This window comes from Vitis riparia, chromosome 16 (assembly GCF_004353265.1).
Source record: "Vitis riparia cultivar Riparia Gloire de Montpellier isolate 1030 chromosome 16, EGFV_Vit.rip_1.0, whole genome shotgun sequence".
Lineage (NCBI taxonomy): Eukaryota > Viridiplantae > Streptophyta > Magnoliopsida > Vitales > Vitaceae > Vitis > Vitis riparia.
In genome coordinates, this window is record NC_048446.1 from 17,498,507 (window position 1) to 17,509,668 (window position 11,162).

The following is an 11,162-nucleotide window of genomic DNA, read 5'->3' on the forward strand; positions in this document are numbered from 1 at the left end:
AGAAAACCAAAAGAAATGAGAATTTTTTTTTTTTTTTTTTTTTTTTTCTGAAAACCGAGATTCTGATATAGGAAAAAAAAATGGGAAAGTGCCAAAAACTTTACATAAAACAAGCCAAAAAAAAAAAAAGATTAGGACCAATTTCAACCTTGATACTTTGTAGCTCCAACAATGTCTCTCTCACAATGGCCCACTAGTGGGGCTAGGGTTTTGAAGAAAAAAATTACACAAAGAATAGAGCACGGGAAGTTGGGAAAGTAAATAAAAATAGTATAAAAAACTGAGTTGTATGCTTATGTGGATTGATGGGGGCTATTTTTAACATTAGTTTTGGAAGAAGCCCACTTTTAATACTAAGTTTGCACATTTTGGCCCAAAACTCTTCATGCATGACTAAAACTACGGTAATTTTGTTACTATCGTTACAAATTACTTTCCTGCACCTTTGAATGTCTTGGGCCTGAAGGCCCCACTGAGGCTTGCAAAAAGCCCAAGCATGGTGCATATCCGGCCCAATCAATTCAGAAAGACACGTGTGAAGAGACATGAGCCGGGTGTATTTAACATTTCCATTTCCAGAAATACAAAATGCTAGATTTCGAACAACAGAGTCAAGAGAAAAAAACGAAGACGAAGAAGAAGAAGAAGAAGAAGAAGGAATGAGATTTAAGGTGCAATTCTCTCTGTTTCTCCTATTTAATCACACTTACAAGTGTCTGAATTTTACTTATACGGGTATTACTTTCTATGTTTCTCCATATGAGTGAAAGTGGGAGGCCCCGATCAAGATGGATCTAGATTGCTGTGTTTTGGGGGCAAGTGATGGAGGCTTTTTGATTGAAATTCGATGAAACCATAAGCTTTTTTAGCATGAAAGTTTGATTTTGGTTTTGGGTTTTACTTTTGGGTTTTGGATTTTGGGTGCAGCTTTGGAGTTTTATCAATGGCGAAATGAAAAGTTTCACTTTTGTGTTTGGTACAGGAGGTTTTAGAACTTGAAGATTGCAATTTATGACGTGGGTTTTGTTTGTTGATTGGGACCTTGAGAATTAATTTGATTTGCCATGTAATTCTGTTCGATTTTTTTTTTTTTTTTTTTAATTCTCTAATGCTTTTATGTTTTTGTTGAGAACCTTTCCCTTTGATGGTGGATGCCAACTGAAATTATTTGATTTTTGAATGTCAGCATTTTTTCCGTGCTCATTGTTGGTTTTTTTTTTTCAAAATTTTTCATTACTGTGCCTGTGTTTTTTTGTTTTTATTTTGCAGAAGTTTCTTCTTGTAAGTTTTACTTATTGGGATTGCTCATTTCAGTGTTTTCTTAGTTGCTTTATTTCATCTCATGTTAGTTGACACAAGATTCATTTATATGCATTGCTATGAGAATATGCCTCTGCCTGATTTTCTCATTGAGTATTGTTTCTATATCAGATTCGAGGGTTTTATCCCTGCATATGTGTTTTTTCATGTCTCTGTGCCTATTGGACTAAGCTAAAGGGTTTAACTTTTGGTTTTTTTCCCACTATGCAAGTCAGTGGTGGGATCTCAGGGGAGAATGTAGACCACATCAGTTGTGGGTGACAGTTAGCCTGGCATGTTGGCCCCCATTTTTGTCATACAAATGAAGGGGAATGTATTGGCCATGCAGAGGTTCGAGCTGGCATGTCCTAATCATGCCTTTTGATCAGGATGTTGCTAGCATTGTACTGGGAGAAATATCATGGGATTACTTGAAATTGAAAGAGACTTTCTTGTGATTTTGTTGTAATAAGGAAAAGAATCATATATGCAGCAAGATATGGTGTCACTTAGTTCTTTGAGAGATATTGAGTTCTTGCAATGGTTACAGAATTATCTTATGTCTTGTAGTTTCAAGCTCCATTGCTATATGATATGAGGTGATGTAGAATGAGTTTCGAGTCATTATCTTCCAATAGCACATGAATTCTAGAAAACCTTAATGGGTAGTGCCATCTGGCAGTAAACTAGAGGTTCCGATTTGAGCCTTATGGTATATAAGTGGTGTCAGGAAAATGGGCAGGTCCATGTCGCCCTGGGTTTGACAGTTGGAGTAGATATCTCAATATCAAGTTGGCCTCTGTTGTCACATTTTATTTTTTATTTTTTTAAAAAGGAAGGAAGAAGAAAAAAAGAAAAAATGGTGCAGGATATGACAACAAGTAATTGAATTTCCATCTGACCTTGATTAGGTAAGAAGTAAGGACTCTTGAATATTCATTATTGATTTTGAGGAATAAATGGTCCACTTTAGCTGAGTTCTATTGGTTATTGATTCGTTATTGTTATTTTTGTAGTCATTATTATTATTCAATACGAAAGTCATAGCCAATAACCAAGAGCATGTTACTTTTATTTGATTCTTTGCATCATGCATACCATGCTTAATCAAACTCATGAGTTAAGGAGATCATCTAGAACTTGTTCATGGACTTTCATTCATCCATGATGGTATGTTGGATATATGAACTTTTTAAGGATTACCCAATTCTCTAAGCTGTAATATGAGTTGTCATATATTTACTACTATGCATTTTCTATTTAGTCACATAAGCTTTAAATAAGAATTCACTTGCACAAGGAGAGCATTTATCATGATTGCTTAAATGTTTCTTAATCTGGGTTGTCAGATATTAACAACTAAGAATTCTCTAATTAATGTTGGTGACAACAAGCTGAAATAAGAATCTGTGCAATTTATTGTGATTGCTTAAGTGTTTCTTAGTGATCAGAGACTTCAATGTGAGTAATAATATGTTTGGATTGAATTTTGATATTGATTTCTTCAATCCTTTTTGTAGGCACTATGATGCAATGAGTCTTGTTGATTTTTGTGAAACTGGTGAAATGGAAGATGGTCAATCTGTTGTGAGGAAATGGGAGGACATGGACATCGATATTTTGGTGAAGATATTCCAATCATTTGATATCTTTGAGTTGACATCGGGCATTGCTCATGTTTGTAGAGTTTGGCGCATGGCAGCTTGTGATCCTTTTCTTTGGAAACGCTTGATTTAACGAAGTTGGAATCCCACTTCATCAAAATCCCCTTAGAGCCATATGTTTATGTGTCTGATCAATCAGATAAGTCTTTGACGCGACTGTTAAAGATTTCATTAAATCTTAGCCAAGGGAACATTCGCTCGTTGATTTTTCATTTCAATCTATACTGAATGATGATCAGTTAACTTATATTGCTGAAAGGTACTTCTAAATAAGTTACTTATTTTTGAGGATGAATATCATAAACCTCCTTGAGTCTCTGGCTTCCTTTTATGATTCTGAAATATTGTTGACTGCTTCTAAAGGTTGAAATTTCAGCATGATCTACCTCCCCTTGGGTTATGATATCAGAAATTTCAATTTCACATAGCATACCTGGGTTGACATGAATACTTCTTCTTTGCTTTGGATATGGCTGTTTGATTTTCGTTGATTTATTTATTTATTTTGTTTTCCCATTTCCTTAGTAGGTGATTACATTAAAAAGAGAGTTTGCTTGAAATTGAACTTTTATAAGAACATTTAGGAAAAAGGAAGAAAAGATAGGAATAAAAAAGGAAAGACAAAATAAAAAACAGAGGGGAAGTTCTTATTAAAGATATTTTTGGTTTTGATTGGATTTCTATTGATTTTTCCTTTTTTTCCTCCTAATGTTGTATCCAAGTGCTCATCTTTTATTGAGATTCTTTTTAGTTGAGTTTGGGATTCTAAAATATGTAGGTCTGTGGGTGTGGGAATTAGACAACTGGACATATTCCTGTACTCAATACTGGCACCTAAATCCTACAGATGGCCTTGGTTGAAGTGTCTATTTCCCATTAAAATGTAAAAAAATATTGTTTACCTTTATTTGAATAATACATCATTAGGATAAGCTTAATCAAAAAAAATAATACAGTCATTAGGATAACTTGGTGGCAATCCATCATGTCCTCAATGCCTTAATTTATGATGGTGCAATGATATGTATTATTCTCCCAAGTTGGAATTGCTTGTTCTCTCTTCACTATTAGGTATTTAACTATATACTTGTGGCTCTTGTCACGATCTTTTTTTTTTCTTTTTCTTTTCCCACTTTGTTGGAACTGCTGAATTTTTTTTGTTGGAAGTACAATTGCTTGTTTTTTCTTGGATTCATGCTGTTATTGTTATCCAATGTAATCCAGTATGAGCACTGCATTTGACTTTCACACTGGATTAAACTGAATCAAGCTGCTCCGTAAGGTGTAGCTATGCAGTAGTGCCTGGCAATGACCAAAGGTTGTGAGTTAAATCCTCACCCTATTTAACCGATTATTAGAGGGATGGGACCATAGCACTCAGGATTTTCTCCACTGGCAGTTGGGATAAATGCCTTGCTGTTGAGGTGAAACATGTTTTTAGGCCGATATAATTGTGACAAATAAGCTTGACTTGCAATTTGCATAAGTTTGTGCATCATGGAAGAACATTAGTGTAGCACATATATTTGTGCTACTTGTATATTACATGCATTCTACTATACTTCAAATCAAAAGACTGTTGACACGAGTTAGTGACCAATATACAATGACAAAAAAGCTTGGCCTGCAATTTGCATAAAGTTGTTGCATCAAGGTAGAACATTAGTGCAGTACATATATTGTGCTACTTGTATGTTACAGCATTCTATACTGCTATTCTTTTAACTCATGTGTTATTAGCCGATATACAATGACAAATAAGCTTGGCCAGCAATTTGCATAAAGTTCTTTCCTCATGGCAGAACGTTAGTGCACCACATATGCTCGTGTTCCTTGTATCTTACATGCTAGGCTACTATTCTTTGATTCATTTTTAGTCCTGAGTTGTATTACCCTTCAGTTCAATCCACTGTTAATGCTGAAACCTGTGTCATGGGAGGTTAGTGATTTTTTAAGATATCGCCAGAGGTTTATGATGCCATTCTTTTAACATGCAAATTTGAGTAGGCTGAGATGAAATCATGAAAGTAATCTGCTCATTCTTTATTGTAGGTGCCCTCGGCTCAGACGGCTTGTTCTGCCAGCTTGGAATCGAATAAAGAAGAGTGGGATATGCAAGGCTATTCGCATGTGGAAAGATCTCGAATCCCTGACAATGCCTAGCATAGAAAATCCCCCATACCTGATGGAGGAAATTTCTAAGAACTGCAATAACTTTAGAGAACTCAAAATCATGGGCCCTTGTCATGTTTTCTTTGCTAATACACTGGTAGCATTTCTTCCAAGATTAAAGATTCTAAGTCTTCGGTGCTCAGTGCTATTAAAGGAAGCTTTACTCAGTATCTTGGAAGGGTTGAAACACCTGGAAGTGCTTAACATATCACACTGCCTTCTCATAGACTCCCAGCGCATGAATTCCCAGCCACTTCCTCCAATGAAAAGAGTTATGAAGGAGCTTGATGAAAGCATTCTCAAGGCAGCTTCTAGATTACGTGAATTCTTAACATGCATGAACGACTCATGCATTATGTGTGAACGGACGATCAATGATGAAGGGCTCATGAGGTGGTACAAGTATGAGGAAGGGCTATGGAAAACAGATGAGGCGACCTCTCTAGCTCTCTGATTAGTGAACCTCGGGTTAAAATGTAAAGCCTTAGTCCATTTACCCTTTTCCTTTGTGAGCATAGAATGTGTATTTAACTTCCATGGAAGACACAGAATAAAAACTTTGTTCAAGTGCATGCTGATTGATGCCATTTTGGCATTAATTGAAACCATTTCCTTTTGTTTCACATGAAAAGATCTTGTCAATGTGCTTCACACACTTCTTTAACTGTGCGACCCCAGTGTCTGGTTTTGATCATGTCCCAAACCTTTGGCTTTCTGTCTTGATTAATCTCTTTACACCTGAAATTTCAAATGCCAAACTGTCAAACTGATTTATCTTAGATGCAAAGTGGGGAAGGAGAGAATTCAAGCTTTCAAATGCCCTTCATGTTTTACAATTATTTTAGCTGCTTAATTTGACTGGTGTTTATATTTGATTGTGAGGATATGTTGGAGAATTCACAGCTGTCATGCATGATGTCAACTTTTTCCTTAGCCTGACTCTGTTTGGTGGCCAAGAATGTGCAGGAAAGTAAGTCAAAATTTTGGAGGCTTAGCTGTTTGTAGTTCCACCATTACTTGCATGATGATAGCACTTGGCTGCTCACAATGACTTACATACAAAATGCCATTTGAACAAAGCAAGAAACTAATAATCCCCCAGGAAAAAACAATTTGCAGAGAATTGATCAATTAAGTTTCTCATTGGACAGTTTTTATTTTTTATTTTTAAAATCAGATTTAATATATAAAAGTAAAGCAGAGTAATTTAGCTTATATTTTTTAAAAATCAATTTCAAAATTTCTAAAATTTGAGGTAATATCTTAATTTATATAAATAATTTTTAAAATTATTATTATTTAATGTAAGTTTTAAAAATTCTTTTATCTTACATAAAAGTTATTTTTTTATTTAAAAACAGAAAAAAAAATGTACACATTAAATCATTAGATTATAAGAGTGTAATTTCCTTATTATTATGGGCCCTTTTTGTTTACTTTTTGGGTGTTCTTCATTCTCAATTTTGGATGGCTTCATTTGATACTGTACCAACCATCCACCTACCATATAATGAAATGACTTAAATACCCCTGAAATCCTGGAATTGGTTCTTTTACTGGTACTAAAATCTCTTGCATTGTCCGCCATAAAAGGATTGTCAAAAGTACTAACCTTGGGAAAAGAGTCTTCGGCCAAACAGCCCTTTTGGGGCAAAAAAATATTAAATCTAACTGCTTTACCAAACTTACGTTCAAAATACTTTTATTGTCAATATGACTAAAAACATATATATATATATAATATATATATATATATATATATATATATATATAATTAATTAATTAATTAAGTTAAAATCTTAATTATCAATTAATACTTCATTTAAAAAATGAAACTTCAATTAAAAACTAAAGCTTCATTTTGAGGCTTAATTTTAAGATTTCATTTCATTTTTTAGTTGAAACTTTGATCGATAATTGTGAATTTATTTTTAAACCGAAGTCTTAATTATCGATTGTTATATTTGTGGGAGGATAATATGGTAATCATGTGATTATAAAATGTCACATTGAATATGAGTTTTAAAAGAGGTTGAAAAGATATATTTTGGTGCTCAAACAATCAATTTTGACCCAAAATTATAATGAAAAATGGTATGAATATCAATCAAAATGGAAAAAATTGTATTATTAGAAAAGGAAAATTAAATCCATCAAAATTGAAAAAAATACCCATCTCTTTGAAAATTTAAAATTAGCCCATCTTATTCATAAAGCTAGCCTTCCCCATGGGCCAACTAAATTAGATAATGGGTCAATATCTACTCTTTTTACTCAATGTTTAAGCCCATTTATTAATTAGACATGGGGAGAAAATTTTTATTCTTAATAATAAGTCATATGAAATTGAAAATTCCATAATCTTCCCAAATTTTTTTTCCCCTATTTTGTGGTTAATATAATTTTATCATCATCAATATTATCGAATGTTGTTGTGATATTTACCTTTTTTTTTTTTTTTTTTTTTTTTTTCTTGATAAGATATTTAAAATTTTTTTTAGGGTAATTTCTATAAAAGAAAAATAGGGTTGAATACTCAATCCTCCCTTTGTCATGTACAATAATGGGATTTGACAAGCAATGAATAATCACAGAAAAATAAGGAAAATGATGTGATATTTGGAATCTTATGCCATAAACAATATAATAACATACATCTGAAGGCCCACCCAAAATAATAATAATACTGAAAAAAAATATTAAAAGGAAATTTGGTAAAAGATCCAGAGTCCAAACAAGACCCACCAAACCTAAATCCTGATATTTAGAAGAAAGAGATTGATCAAAACCCCCATCTTTTGTTGCAGGAGAGGAGGAAAAAGAGAGCCTATTTTCCTCTGATTTTCCCGAGGCTATTTTTTCAGGCTCAACGATGGCTCTGCAACTCCTGGGAGACACTGAAGGAGGCAATCACAGCCTATACAGGGCTGTCTCCGACGGCTTTCTTCACAATTCTGGCTTTGGCTTTGGCCGTGTACCATGTTGTATCGGGGTTTTTTTGTCTCGCCTGTTCATCCTGCGAGGGAGAGAGAGTTGTTTCAAAAGAGATGGAGCCTCTGCCCCCTCCTGTTCAGCTTGGTGAGATCACTGAAGAGGAGTTGAAGACCTATGATGGGTCCGATTCCAAGAACCTTTGCTTATGGCTATCAAGGGTCAGATCTATGATGTTTCACAGGGCAGGTATAGCGTTGATTTCTTGTGCTTTATATTGTTTTTTTTCGAGGGGTGTTTGTCTTCTGGGTATTTGGATGTTGCAGGGATTTTTTGTGGGTTTTGATTTTCCTTTACTATTCTGCTTAGATTCTTTTTATAAAAATAAAAATAAATTGATTTTTCCCAATTTTTTCAGCTTCTGAGTTTCTGGGTTATTTGACTTTGTAGTGATCTTTGCCTTTAAATATTTGTGGGTTTTGATTTTTTTTCCCCCTTTCATTTGTGGATGCTGTAGATTTCTAGTTTTGTTTTGATTTTTTTAGCGACTTTTTAGCTTCTGGCCATGTGTCTTTTCTTGGGTTTTTTGGCTTGTTATCTAACATATTTTCTCTGTTTTTCGTGTGGTTTTTTGATTGGCAACTTTTTATCTTTTCTTCTCTTCCTTTCCGCCCCACATTGTTCTTTTGGCCTTTCGATTTTCTGTCAACTGAATTTTCTGCTCCTTTTCTCTGAAAAGCATACCTCTTTTTTATCTGGGATTCTAGGGATTTTAGCTTTCTGTGCTCTTTGTTTAACAAGAGATTTAGGTAATTGATTTGTAATTAAAGGTCACCATCAAATGGGTTTGTAGATATTGGATTGACTCCAATTTTCTTCAAAATGAAGCATAAGTGACTGAAAAATATACTGTGTTTTATCAGAATCTTGATGCATGTTAATCTTGTAACTGTTTAAGTGTGTGGATTAAGAACTTAAGTGTGTGGTTCTATCCTTAAACCACAAGGATCTGAAGATGTGATCTGAGAAACTAAAGCTCTCACTAGAATCCTTTGTGATCCAGCTATTGGAACATAGTGGTCTACCTGGTTGTTTCAATTTGTTCTGTACAGCTTGCTAATTGCCATTTGTGGACTTCTATACTATTATTTCAGAGTTTTCAGCCTCACAGCACAATGCAGTTGAATGTGGAAGGTTCTATGTTTAGATTGCCTTTTTTTCTTTATTATCATTTTCTTTCACACCATGGTTAATAAACCTGATGGCAGACTAATTTGTTTGCAGTGATAAACCCTGCAGTCCATTTGTCATTACACAACCTTGAACAGCCTAAAATGTTGTTTTCATGGTTTTTTGTACTTTTTGTTCTGTAGTCTCATCCCCTTTCCTCCTCATCCTCAACCTCATTAGGCTTGTTATTGTGGATTTCTAGTTGCTGACTCTATCATGTCTGCCTGTCGTTGGGCTTGTTCTTGGACATCATTACTAATTTATTTGTGTCGCTAAGTCAATTTGCTTTACATTGTTAATATGGTTCTGCTTCATAGAAGTCATTCAGCCATGCCTTTTCTGTTGAAGTTACTTTCAAAAGTGGATCTGTTACATAACTGTTAGTGCTTAAACCACATGGTATTTTAAAACATGTTCTTGGATTATGCCTCCTTGTCCTCTTTAATGATATTTTCTTGCTTATTTAAAAATATACAGGCATGATTAATTTGATAATTGGTTGGTGCTTTTGCATGAATTTGATTTTCTGAAGTGAATATTTTATCTGAACTCTATTCCATATGTACTACTTGAACTCACCAAAAAGTGGTGTATGGGATCACAATATTGTAATTTGTTTTCATCTCGATGAATATGATTTTGGTAATTAACTACATTATATGCAGCAGTGATGCACATCAATTGATATGGAAGTGAACTCGGATGTTTTCATTTGTATTTGATTTTTCGGGAACCATGGAACCATTCCCGCTGACTTACAGTTGATGATTATAAATTGATAGTATATTGTTCCCCTTATCCCTTACCGGTGCCAATTTTCCATGATGAATTATTGCTACTCCATTAAAGGCTTTTCTATTTTCTATTACTCCACACTGAAACTTCTAACTTGCCTTTAATTGAAACTCATCATCTCTTGCAGGATGTTCTATGGACCCGGTGGTCCATATGCTCTGTTTGCTGGGAAGGATGCTAGCAGAGCTCTCGCTAAAATGTCTTTTGAAGAACAAGATCTAACAGGAGATCTCTCTGGTCTTGGTCCATTCGAACTCGAGGCCTTGCAGGACTGGGAATACAAGTTTATGAGCAAGTATACCAAGGTTGGAACTATTAAGACAGTCCCTGTAACTGATGGGTCCTCCACCGAAACCACTGACCGTGACATTGCCAAGCCTGCAGAAGACGGTCCATCAGAGAGCTTGCCCGCCAAACCTGTGGAAGCCACCACTGGCGGGGATGCACAGGAGTGAAGTTGAGGTGCTTTTGACCACAGCAGTAGGAGCAGTGAACCACGACCCTCGGTGGAGATTCTGTTAATGTTATATTGTCGGGTGCTTGTGTTTATTAATGTGCTTATAAGTTTAGAATACTCCAGTGACGATACTGTTATGAATGTTTACATTTTTCAATAATGGGTCAAGACATGATAAGCTTTGGAGTTCAAAAATGTGCAACTTGCTTAATCTGATTGATTCCCAGTATCTATCTATTTCCATGTTTTAGAATTCTCACCCCTTCAGGCACTTGGAAACTCTCATATCAACAGTTTACCCGCTAGTTATATTATCTCATTATATTCCTTCATTCTACCCTGAGCAAGCAGCTTCACATCTTTCTATAATCTATGGTCTGTAGAGGCTTAGCTGTTCAACAAAAGATTACCAGTGCCTTTCTAGTCTTTGAGGACTTTATTATTTAAAGTGTTTTTAGTTGAAGTGTCTTTTTTTTTATTCGAAGTGTTTTTGAAATAAACACCTATAAAGTGTTTCTTAAAAAAACATTACAAGTTGTTTTCAATATTTTGTTAAATGTTTTCTAAAATTTATCAAATGGGTGATTTTTCTTTAACAGTGAGTCTCGTGTTGG

The 11,162-nt window shown here is 34.6% G+C and overlaps 1 protein-coding gene and 1 pseudogene across 1 annotated transcript; both read left to right on the top strand.

Moving 5' to 3' along the window:
• Window positions 1-584: 584 nt before the first annotated feature.
• On the top strand, window positions 585-5,766 carry LOC117932954 (annotated as a pseudogene).
• A 327-nt stretch (window positions 5,767-6,093) lies between these two features.
• On the top strand, window positions 6,094-10,801 carry LOC117933345 (membrane steroid-binding protein 2). Its single transcript, XM_034854708.1, is given in 4 exon segments — window positions 6,094-6,105; window positions 7,904-8,255; window positions 8,258-8,315; window positions 10,219-10,801. Coding segments are annotated over 4 exon segments (750 nt in total). The 3' UTR covers window positions 10,547-10,801.
• The last annotated feature ends 361 nt before the right edge of the window (window positions 10,802-11,162 follow it).